Raw genomic sequence first — 12,900 nt, 5'->3', positions numbered from 1 at the left:
CCTTGTCACCATGACCCACCTTGTCACCCTGACCCACCTTGTCACCCTGACCCACCTCGTCACCCTGACCCACCTTGTCACCATGACCCACCTTGTCACCCTGACCCACCTCGTCACCCTGACCCACCTTGTCACCATGACCCACCTTGTCACCATGACCCACCTTGTCACCCTGACCCACCTTGTCACCCTGACCCACCTTGTCACCCTGACCCACCTTGTCACCATGACCCACCTTGTCACTCTGACCCACCTTGTCACCCTGACCCACCTTGTCACCATGACCCACCTTGTCACCATGACCCACCTTGATGGTTATCTTCCTGGGGGGGGCGGGGGAGCCTGCGTGTCTGCGGGACTTGCGGCGGTCCTGCGCGTCGCGCTCACACGCGCTCGTGCGCGGCGCTTGTCTGCGCGGGGGGGGGGTTATTATTCATTATATTAATAATAAAAAATAATAATCACAATAATAATAATAGCAATAGATAATAATAATTATAATAAATGAGGGAGAGAGGTTGAGAGGGTTGAGGGATGGGGTACTTGCAACCCTCGGGGTTTGGTGGGGTTGTACAAGAGAGGATGATTGCTTAAATAAATGAATGTAAATAAAAATAATTCCGTCAGTCACCATGTTTGATTCGTAAGCTTATTTTCAAATAAATAATAATAATAAATAATAATGATAAATAATAATAAATAATAATTTATAATAATATACCTAGTTCATAATTAATAATATTATTGTGATATTATTCATAATTATTCAATAATTAAAACCTACACTAGAAGAATGTATTGAGAATTTAGACAAATATCGACACGACCAGCAAGATTGTGATGACCTGCACCATTACCATAACTCACCTGATGGTGGGGTCGATGGTGCGAGTGCGGCACTCATCATCACCATCTTCATAGCTGAGCACGGCCTCATAAATGGTGAGCTGCTGTAGCAGGTCCAGGTCACTATTTGGGTTGTGAAGAAACCTGCGCAATATAAAATATATATAAATATAAGTAGATTAAAATAGAGTTAAATATTTAAAATATATTAAAATTGAGCTATATTGAAATGAAGTTAAATATATAAAATATAAGAATTTTAAAAAAAATTAATATATAAAATATATTAAAATACAACTATTATAAAATAGAGATAAATATTTAAAATATATTAAAACATAGTTTTGCATATAAAATATACAAAACATAACTCAGTACTCACTGCAAAGAATGACAGAGAGCGCATTTTCTCGTCGACGAAAACGTGAAGTCACGGACGGACGGACAGACAGACAGGCAGACGGGCAAACAGACAGACGGACAGACAGACAGGCGGACGGATATGGCGAGCACAATAGTGCATTTTTTCCATAAATGAGAAAATGCGCTAAAAATAAACAAATTAATTAAACAAATTATTAAATGACATCTCACTTCTGTACAAGGAGTTCCATGCCGAGCTCCTCGAGCCAGTCGGTCTGATCATAATAGTTATCCTGGTCTGGGATGCCGTTAAGGGTCTTGTTGATGAGCGTCATAGCGTGGGTCTGCAGCTCCATGTCCAGACCATCAGCCCCTTCCAGCAGACGCATCAACGTAGCCCACGGCTGCAGACCTACGGCCGTAATATCAGAAGTTAAGAGATTGCAGACCTAGCGCCGTAATATCAGAAGTTAAGAGACTGTAGACCTAGCGCCGTAATATCAGAAGTTAAGAGGCTGTAGACCTAGCGCCGTAATATCAGAAGTTAAGAGGCTGTAGACCTACGGCCGTAATATCAGAAGTTAAGAGACTGTAGACCTAGCGCCGTAATATCAAGATGCTGTAGACCTAGCGCCGTAATATCAAGATGCTGTAGACCTAGCGCCGTAATATCAAGATGCTGTAGACCTAGCGCCGTAATATCTGAATAAATAATCAGATTAGGTTCACTAATATAGAACTTGTACACAGGAACCTGAGAAAGTTATTGTACAAAAACTGACACGGTTTTGTACAAATTTTGACACGCTTTTTCACCAAAAATGGTGGATAGCTGACGTAGCACTGATACGCATTTCAGCCTGGGCAAACTGAGTCATGGTTGCCTACGCCAGAGCTAAAAGTGCATCGTTTCTTGGACAACGTCCCACTCATTTCTCTCCTTGAAAGTTTACATGTGTACTTAAGAAATTGTCAATCCTGAATCAAATAAAATCGGGTGAGGCTGATAATATCGGATCTCCGCAAGAGGAAAATTGTCTCATTGTTTTCTCTGAGTGTGCTCACCAGGAGATGTTAACGTTTTACAGTGGCCATTGTGACTATTATATTAGTGACTAATAATAGTGACTAATAATATTTGATATTCTTATTAGAAAAATGCAATGCTCTCTCTTCGAGTGTGTTAAATATATGGCGAGGCTAATACTATTATGTATCGTCATAAAGAAATCTATTTAATTTTTACATTGTGTTTAATATGTGTCGAAACTAATATTATATATATCCATAAAAAATGTTTTTCTCATACACTTCACCTTTGGAGAGATCAACGTTCTCGATGGCCCTGACGAGAACAAGCGAATTGTTCTCGGTGTACTCGACGAAAACAAGCAAAAATTATCAACTTTTTTCAATATGTTTAATATATGGTGAAACTAATCCTACATATATAAAAAAAAAATTTTCTCAGACTGTTCACCTTTGGAAAGATCCACGTTCTCGATGGCCCTGACGAGAACAAGTGAATTGTTCTCAGTGTACTCGACGAAAACAAGCAGCAACTTGAGTGCAGTCTTCACCACAAGTCTGTACTTGGAGCCCAGTAGACTGTACAGCCACTGTACAGTCTCTGGATGTTCTGCTACACCGTGCATGCCATCCACGTACAGCATCACCTGGCCCAGAGCTGTACAGTGTCAAGAACATCAAAGGTTAGGTTTAAATATCCAAGGTTTAAATAATTTTTAGGTGTAAATAGTTAAATTATGTACCTAATAATGAATTATGAGTAGTAACTAATATAGTATTTTAGGCTCTCATTGTACAACTGAAATTATCTTTGCAAATGAGTACAGTCATTTAAAAGTTTAATTTAAATTAATTTGAAAGTTTAATTTAAATTAATTTAAAAGTTCAATTTAAATTAATTAAGAGTTTAATTTATATTAATTTAAAAAGTTTAATTTAAATTAATTTGAAAGTTTAATTTAAATAAATTTAAAAATTTAATTTAAATTAATTTAAAAGTTTACATCGTTTTTTAAGGTTCAAAAAGTTAAATTTTGTAAGTAATAGTGAATTATGTGTATTAACTGATATACTACCTATATTGTTTTAATCTATTATAATATAAGAACTGTACAGTGTCAACCATATGAAAGGTTAGATTTAAATAATAAAATTATGTAATAATGGATTATGTGTATTAACTAATATATTATTTTAGTCCATTATTGTATAAGTGAAATTATCTTTGCAAATGTGTACAGTCTCTGGATGATAAGTTTAAATAGTTAAATTATGTACGTAATAATGAATTATTAGTGGTAACTAATATATTATTTTAGTCTATTATTATAGACGTGAAATTATGTATGCAAATGAGGGTGTAGATGGGGATAAAAGTTAGGTGAATAAGGAGATGAATAAGGGGATGAATAAGTAGGTAGGTATTTGAATATGTAAATAAATGGGAGGTGAACGATAACCAACAAAAATATATTGTTGATAGAAATGGTAAAAAATGAAGAATCAGGCGATGTTTAACGTCTGGCAAAGCAATGAATACTTAATAAAAGGATCTGACAGGAATCCTATAAATAAAATTAAAATTAAGTGGTATAAAAGTGGTATAAAATATATTTAAGTAGTATTGTATAAAGGTGGTATAAAAATATTATTGAATGGCATAAAAATTGAGTGGTATAAAAATATTATTTTAGACGTATTTTCAAAACTGTTCACGAAGGCTGCGGGCAGCTTTATAGGTAGATGTAGCGCCATGAACTGGACAATATGACATCAACCTTGCCTCTGTGAGTGCAGCAAGTGTACGCTGCTTATCTCCACGTACTTGCAAGTCTTTATTATACACATCATACCTTAAACGATGAGGCTAATCCTAAGTCACTTAAGAAATAGGGGCAACCACATCACCTGACCTCTAAGTATGTAGTTCTGGTAGTTATGGTACGTATGTAAGCCATCAGACCAGACCTCTAAGTATGTAGTTCTGGTAGTTATGCTATGTAAGCTACCACACCACACCACGCACCTCTAAGTATGTAGTTCTGGTAGTTATGCTATGTAAGCTACCACACCACACCACGCACCTCTAAGTATGTAGTTCTGGTAGTTATGGTCTGCCGTGGTGCCGACCCTGACAAGACAGGTGAGACCATCGTTCTGTACGAAGGCGTGCACGAGGTCCTTGTCGTCCTGGAAGATCTGCTTCAGCGAGAACAGCGCCCGCCGCAGCTCCCGACCCTCAGAGTGATGCAGCTTCTCTGGAGCCGGTAATTACCGTGATAAACTCACTATTACTTCATTAACGGCCGAATTAGAAATAATCTATTAATAAACTTTCAATTAATTCATTAATGATAGTTGGAAATAATCTATTAAGAGACACTCAATTAAGTCATTAAGAAAATAATCTATTGGGAAACTTTCAATTATACTTCATTAACGACCGTTATAAATAATCTATTAAGTCATAAATTATATAAAACGTCATAAATTACTGTCAGAAATTAATTTGGTCATGAATTACAGATAAAAATTCTGAGTGATGTCTGAAATTATGACTTTATAATGAGGCATGTGAGTTAACTTAATCGTAATAAATTACAATGATTATACGAATGTGCGTGTAGCCGGTCATTGGATTACACGTGGCTATGAATTGTGTAGTTATATGATCAGAGAAGTAGTTTTTATAAGTCGGATTTGTTCAACTATGTAATTAATATAATTTATTAAGCATATAATTTGTTCAACTATATATGCCTGCTCTGAAGTCACGGACCAAGGTGTTAAACTATATGGTTTTTCTAAAAACAAAAGCCACTTAATGAACTAAGTGAATGAATGAACTAAGTCAATTTAATGAATTCAACTATGACAACAATTTAATGACATTCAACTATGACAATACTTTTGATAAAACCGAAATATTAAATTATAGCTACTCGGTAGTCAATGACTATGTATTTAAACTATGGCTCTGTGCATTGAAAAGAATGAATACAATAAATTTTGCTTCACGGTTGTCAGCAAGATGTGGGATTGGAAAATTCTGTGTTTAACCAAAAATTGGCAAATTCGTTGAATAACCAAAAATTGGCAAATTCGTTGAATAACCAAAAATTTACAATTCGGTGAATAACCAAAAATTTACGAATTCGGTAAATAACAAAACAATTGGCGAATTCGGTGCATAACAAGAAAATGGCAATTCGGTGAATGACCAAAAATTAAACCAAAACCAAATCCTCACGCGACAGGCAATAAGAAGCGACAGCACGACTAGACCGAGTGCCATCATAGGTTCCACCACCGTTCAAACTGAGGCGCTTTAAACTTGTGAAGGATAATGTTGGATAAACAACGGTTAAACGTGTTAAGTATAGTGCGGATAAACAACGGTTAAACGTGTTAAGTATAGTGCGGATAAACTAAGGCATTGCGGTCAGACCGCCTAAGGAGCAGATGACAGACGCCACTTGACACAATTGAAGCTGAAGGCGATTCATAACGAGCGAGAATTGCAAGCACCGCGCGTTAAATTTGTTACATTCACGCGCAAGATTCGTTCGCGAGTAAATTCGTGTAACTCTAACTCATGAATGTGAAACCAGACGCATCGGCCAAGGTCTTTACATTATTTAATTTCATAGCAAATTAGTAAATTGGTTATATTCACGCTGAAGATTCGTTTGCGAGTAAATTCATGAAACTCGTGAGTGTGAGACCAGATGCGTCTGCTAAGGTCTTTACATTCCTAAGTTTCATCGAAAATTAGTAATTGGTTACATTCACGCTCACGCTTCGTCAGCGAGTAAATTCAACAAAGCGTTCGTGGAACTGTTAGATTTGGATACAATAAATTTAAACTGAACGAGCGTCTAATATTATACACAATTCTAAGAAAACCCAGTCGTTACATTGTTTTTCTTACGTTAAAAAGATACGAATGGAACTTCAAGTGCGAAACACAGCCAAAATTACCCCAACCATTGAAATAAATTAATTGCAAGACAAAATATAATCTATTTCATCTACCAATCCCGGTGTGCTTTCATCCGAGCGCCCGTGTTCAATTTACATCGAGGTTAATCGTCACCATGTAAAACTTATTGATTACCTAAATTAACATGATAGTTAATTTAATTAATCATAATTTTACTTGTTCAATAAGTTAACAAAAAAATAATATTATAGTTACGTCACTCACCGATGATAGCATGGACTCGGACCGACAGCTGCGTGCGTAGAATGATGGCGTTTTTCTTACTGCAAAATGAAATAATTTTAAATTATTCACATAAAACGTTCAACTAATATTATATAAATAAATTTAACAATTCCGTTTGATCAACAGTAACAAATGCTCACAACGTAATTAATAAATAATGTTATAGTTAGAATTTAATATAGATTAAAAACGAATACAGATCCATCATACCAATAAATAAGACCGACTGCAGTAAAGAACATGCACAACACTTCCATTCTTGATAGATATCTAAATTTCAACAAATGTATCACTTTCCATTTCTCATCTTAATAACTTGAGAAACACCCTTTTTAATTTTAATAGCCCACTTTCCGTACCAGTCAATAATAATTATATGTTGGCGTGAGCACGTTACGTTACAACACTGCTAGAAAAATCACCGTTAAACGGTATTACCGGCGTTTCAGTAAACGGCCGGCGCGTGAAAATAAACAACATGTTGTCGTTTTTATTCCAATTTTACACTAGAAACCCGTGTAACATCTGAAAAAAAATAACTCAGTACTCACTGCAGTGAGTGACAGAGAGCGCATTTTCTCGTCGACGAAAACGTGAAGTCACGGACTGACAGACAGACGGACGGACAGACGGACGGACGGACGGACGACATGGCGAGCACAATAGTGCATTTTTTCCATAAATGAGAAAATGCGCTAAAAACGGCAAAACTGTTTATTTTCGCGGTACGGCTGGTTACAAGAACGCCGGTAAGACCGTTTTTTCACTGTTTTTTCGAACAGTGAAGAGAACTCACGTGACAGTGAAGATTGGTTGATAGTAATCAGGCAGCGCTGCGCTGGTGGCCATCTTATGATTAAACTTATTTTATTCAATTATTATTTGTTTTCAATTTATCAATTTCATTAATTCAGCAAAATCAAGTGATCTCTTCTCTAGTTCTCTTAGATAATTGCTTTATTTTCACAGATTCCGCTTTAGTGCAAGACAGTCAAATTTTGTCATGAGAAATATTTTTTATTTTCATCTTTCTTTCTATCATAAAAAATGTGAATATTCTACATATTCAATAACAGCATCAATTTCCGTCATGAGATTTGTTCATTTTCAGAAAGAAAAATTCCACTATATTATTCAGAAATCGTATATATTATAGTTCATCATAAAACTTCTTAACGTTTCATGCTAACTTCATTCCTATCATAAAGCTTCTCAATATTTCGTGCCAACGATCCATTTGCCATGAAACTCGGATGCATTCTATGCAAACTGGACAAGCTCTTTATTAATATGCAACCGATCCTCTGCCTTTTAAGCTAATCCTACCATCAATCTGCTTCATCCGCAATTCTACAATCAAACTACATAAATTCCAATGTACATGAAACTTCATTGCCACAAAATCCACACATCGATAAAGCAATTCTTGAACACCAGGCAAACTCTTACATCACTGCTTGAATAGCATGAAAATTAACGGCTATTCCAGTTATGTATAAGCGCCGAAAACGTAAATCCAATAACCAGCGTTACACCGACGCAGCTCAAACTTAAAGAAAATTTTCACCGATACCCTCGAATATATCTATCTATCTAGCCTAGCACCATATCGAACCCGGTGGAAGTCTAGTAGCTATTTCAAACTATCGTCAGTCTTAAAATGATCCGGTCAAATTACGCGGTTTTAGATCTTCTGTGAACAAGGCACAAAAAGGAAAAGAATCGGCGACAGGCCACATCAGGCCTACTCTTTAGCGCCGACATCACTGTGTTATGTTATGAAGAAAGCCACACCCGACATGAGCGACAGCAAGAGACCAACTGCCCTCACGAGGGCTGCACATGAGACCATTGTAGACCATTTACGAGATGCTAGACCCTCATTGTTGCCAGCCACTTGAACCAATTGCAAGACTACATGAAGGGTTGACATCATAACCGCCGGTAGCAAAACATACTCAGTCAACATACATCTCAGCCAACGAAACGAATTTTTCAGCCAACAAACGTAATTCTGGTTCAAAATTACGATGCAGGAAGCTTTATACTTAGCGGTGTTGCATCCTATTCCTTGCGAAGCCTCGTGTATATAAACGTATTGTTTAGGTCCTTACAAATAAGTATCTTGCATTCTTGCTACATGGAGTCAATTCTTTCAATAATTGCAATGTTAAATCCCATTAGTACATGCAAAGCCTACTTCAGCTGTCACGTTCGATACGCATGACCGGATTATTCACAGTTCGAAAAATAGTGAAAAAATATAACTCAGTACTCACTGCAGTGAGTGACAGAGCGCATTTTCTCGTCGACGAAAACGTGAAGTCACGGACGGACGGACGGACATGGCGAGCACAATAGCGCCATTTTTTCATAAATGAGAAAGAAAATGCGCTGAAAATGGTCGTCTTACCGGCGTTCTATATTAACCAGTCGCCCCGTGAAAATAAACCGATTCGCCGTTGTTAGCGCATTTTCTTATTTATGGAAAAAGGCGCTATTGTGCTCGTCATGTCCGTCCGTCTGTATGCCCCATCTGTCCGTCCGTCCGTCCGTGACCACGTTTTCGTTGACGAGAAAATGCGCTCTCTGTCACTCACTGCAGTGAGTACCGAGTTATATTTTTAAGAGGATACACGGGTTTCTAGTGTAAAATTGGAATAAAAACGGCAACACCGCGTTTATTTTCACGTGCCGGGCGGTTACTGAAGCGCCGGTAATACCGTTTAACGGTGATTTTTCTAACAGTGTTGATGTGATGTGAGGTTGAGTTGTAATACCTATTGCATTGTAGGGGTAAATAGGTGCGTTATGCAATGATATGTGATGTGAGAGGGGAAAGTAGTTACATCTTTGCACCGTATATGAAGAGGCAGGCACATTATCGCTGTTCGAAAAAACGGTAAAAAAAAGAACGGTTTCACCGGGGTTCTAGTGACCGGCCGCCACGTGAAAATAAACCGTAGCCGTTTTTCAGATGTTGTACGAGTTTCGATCTAGTTTTAAATTTGCATAAAAACGGTCATACCGTGTTTTTTCACGTGCCGACCGTCCACTATATATAGAACGCAAGTGAAACCATTAAATGGTGGTTTTCTTAACAGGGTACAATATGATGCGATATGGGGGTGGCATCTTAACTCTTAACCGCCTGACATGAGTAATCGGAGCAATATTAGTAGTATATCAACATTACTAAGATAATATTGGTAATATGAGTAATATTAGTAACCGGAGCAAAATTGTCACAAGCCTACTTCCCAAAAAGGATACGTTCTAGTGAGCGCAAAATGACTTGCACTGATGGTTGCCGCCACGTACGACAACTTTAAAATGTTCTCTGTTGCGTACAAACGTCCTCAGGTTGCTACACTCAATAGTTTACGTATAATTTAAGTTGAAAGTCACTTTAAAATGTTCTCTGTTGCGTACAAACGTCCTCAGGTTGCTACACTCAATAGTTTACGTATAATTTAAGTTGAAAGTTGAGTTTTCACTATTTATCCAAAACCTACCTATATAGGAGTGAAATATTCGCCGGACAGCAACAATACAAATTAATATATTTTCCACCACAAAATGCAATACCGTAAATCCTACAACGAATAATACTCAATTTTCTGGAACTTTCTACCTCATTTTTTGAAAGTTGGCTCAATTTTGAAATTAAATATATAATATCATGTAAAAATATGATATAGAACTGCACTTAACGCTCGATTTCGAACATCAGTAAAAAAATTGCACGCACAGTAAAATTATCCATCGTAGCCGATTTTTCCAACCATTAGAATTAAAATATCTCGCAAATCATTCGACTCGCACTTGGTGAAAACAAACTCGCGAGCGTTAACACATTTTACCTTGACGATTGTTTACACTAGTGTCACAGTTGAGCCGTATACGGAAGGGAGCAAGTCAGGCGCAAGCAAAACATTCATGCCGAATGTAACCTTCGGTCTCAATATAAGGCGGGTCTAGAGTGAAGGGTAGGATATGTTGCTAATGATTCGTGGCTGAGAATGTGAAGGGTATTGAAGGATAGTGAAGGTAGTGAAGGATAGTGAAGGTAGTGAAGGATAGTGAAGGTAGTGAAGGGTATGATATGTAGCTAATGATTCGTGACTGATAATGTGAGTCAACTTGAGGGAACTGACTCAGAGATTTTAGCACTTGGTTGTATCGAAAATCGAAATGACCAACACATTGCCACAAATACATCACTATTGGCACAGTGCTTCACTGATTCATTTGAGTGTATGGTGAAGCATGCGGAGAGAAGTAAGAATATTTTCCTCACTCTAATTTCGTTATCATTTACAAATGCTGCGTCACGCTTTTTTACGTATTCATGATTTTAGTACGAAAAATGTACATTTTAACGTGTAAGAATTACTCCAATATCACATAAATTGCATGGCATTCATATAATGCCAATCGAAAAAAAAAACATTTTTTATTTAAAAATCCCTATTGAAGTTGGAAAATAGTGACGGATACTCGTTCTTCCAATAATGAGTATGAAAATTCAAAATTACGAAATGTAAAGCGAAAAGCGAAATTACAAAATACGAAGCGAAAAGTGAAATTACAAAATGTGAAGCGAAATCAAAATTACCAAATGTAAAGCGATAAGCAAAATTACAAAATGTAAAGCGATAAGCGAAATTACAAAATGTAATTTTGCAAAATTAAAAAATGTAATTTCACTGTCTCAAGGATCTGTAGAGGTAACATCAAACTTCCATTAATTTTATCAGACAAATCTAAAGAGGTTAAGATAGAATTTCCGGTTGACTCTAACCTCAGGTTGACTATAACACACGTTAATTCTTGATTTTCAATTCAGGATATTGATTAAACTCATATAAATATATTCAACTGATGTGCGCTTTAAAACTTTCTATAGTGAATAGTTTTCTCCTGATACCTGCAATAAATATCAAGTAAAAGCATAAATATTCTTAATCAAGAATTAAGAAAAGTGCATGAGAAGTCAGTATGCGCTTAATTGAAGTGCACGTACTTTAACTTAAAACTTAAAAGTGCACTTAACGAAGAACTTTTATTCATAAAGTGATAAAATAAAAAGAAACGTTGATTAATGAAGTGCAGTAAATATTATGTTGGAATAAGATTCTTCAATTGAGAGACCTTATAATGATAAAATCAGATTCGTAAGCTTAAAACTTTTTGAATTATTATTTTCTACAGCGCGCAAGGGGGCCTGATTCTAATATAATCCAATTAAAATAATACAATATAATATAAAATAATATTATATAAGATAATATAATATAATATAATAATACAATATGTTTCCGACTGACAATTTCTTAGCTGCACATTTGATAATACACTTAATAAAATAAGTGACATTTTGTCTAAATATCAATGCACTTTTTGCCCTTTCTTGGGTCATTGTGGCCTAATCTTCCCCAGTTGAAGCCCGTATCAGTGCTACGTCATCTCTCTGCTCGAGCTGAGGGTGATAAAGTGCGTCCTTATTCGGACAACTTGACCCATTCAAGTTTCTAAGTGCACGCACAGTCGTCACGAATTAGCGAAGACCAATGTTAACGGCATTCATTAATTTTTTTAATAATTCATTAATAAATTAATTTTAATTAAAAAAAGTTTAATTATTATTAAATTAAATAATAATTAATTAATATTATTAATTAATTAATTAATACATTAATCTTAAAGACTGAATTCCTGCACGGAAGCATGTAGAGATCCAATACTCAGAGAAATCAATGGGACAAATTGTCCAATTTCGTGAGCAGAGCGCGAACGTAGCACCAAGACGCTCTTTTTCCAGGCAAAACTGGGTCAGGAAGACCTGAGTAAAAGTGCATCGCTATTTAGACACTGTCTCGGTCATTTATATGAGTGTAGAGTAGACCGCCGCGTGCATTAAGCTTCGTTGCGCCTAACGAGGATGTCCGTTGAGCAGTCACTTGAAATGGACATTCAAGTAACGCGTAAAAGTTCTTTTGTTTTTAACCCTTTACCGCCGTATGTCACTCTCCGGGAACATAACTTTCAACTTAAATTATACGTAAACTGTTGAGTGTAGCAACCTGAGGACGTTTGTACGCAACAGAGAACATTTTAACCCTCTACCGCTGTACAACCGTACGTCAAACCGTCATCCAACAAACTTCTTGGACGAATCAGACGCTCATTCGAGTTCCTAGATGCAGAAGCGATGAAGCAGTTGTTTGTTGCTGTCGTGCGCCCGAATCTAGAGTTTGGAAACGTTGTGTGGTCACCGAGATTTGAAAAGGACAGAAATTCAATAGAGAATTTTCAAAGACGTGCAACAAGGATAATTCCAGGCTTGAAGGGCAAGTCCTATGAAGAAAGGTTGAAGATTATGAAGCTTCCAAGCCTCAGTTATCGACGTCTGCGTGGGGACCTCATTGAAG

At 36.7% G+C, this 12,900-nt stretch overlaps 1 protein-coding gene across 1 annotated transcript in view; it reads right to left on the bottom strand.

The window, feature by feature from the left end:
- Positions 1-12,900, bottom strand: part of LOC108677762 (serine-rich adhesin for platelets) — a gene marked incomplete at its 3' end in the record, with an annotated part of 50,628 nt that overhangs the window by 3,598 nt on the left and 34,130 nt on the right. The window contains exons 9-14 of the mRNA XM_047881014.1: positions 6,446-6,504; positions 4,323-4,496; positions 2,690-2,896; positions 1,441-1,621; positions 868-990; positions 308-410 (exon numbers count right to left, since the gene is read on the bottom strand). Of these exons, the coding sequence (XP_047736970.1) occupies positions 308-410; positions 868-990; positions 1,441-1,621; positions 2,690-2,896; positions 4,323-4,496; positions 6,446-6,504 (847 nt within the window). The remainder of the gene's footprint in view (positions 1-307; positions 411-867; positions 991-1,440; positions 1,622-2,689; positions 2,897-4,322; positions 4,497-6,445; positions 6,505-12,900) is intronic.

Source organism: Hyalella azteca, unplaced genomic scaffold (assembly GCF_000764305.2).
Source record: "Hyalella azteca isolate HAZT.00-mixed unplaced genomic scaffold, Hazt_2.0.2 contig6845, whole genome shotgun sequence".
Lineage (NCBI taxonomy): Eukaryota > Metazoa > Arthropoda > Malacostraca > Amphipoda > Hyalellidae > Hyalella > Hyalella azteca.
The sequence above is the reverse complement of the archived record's forward strand: the minus strand, read 5'-3'. Positions and strand labels throughout refer to the sequence as shown.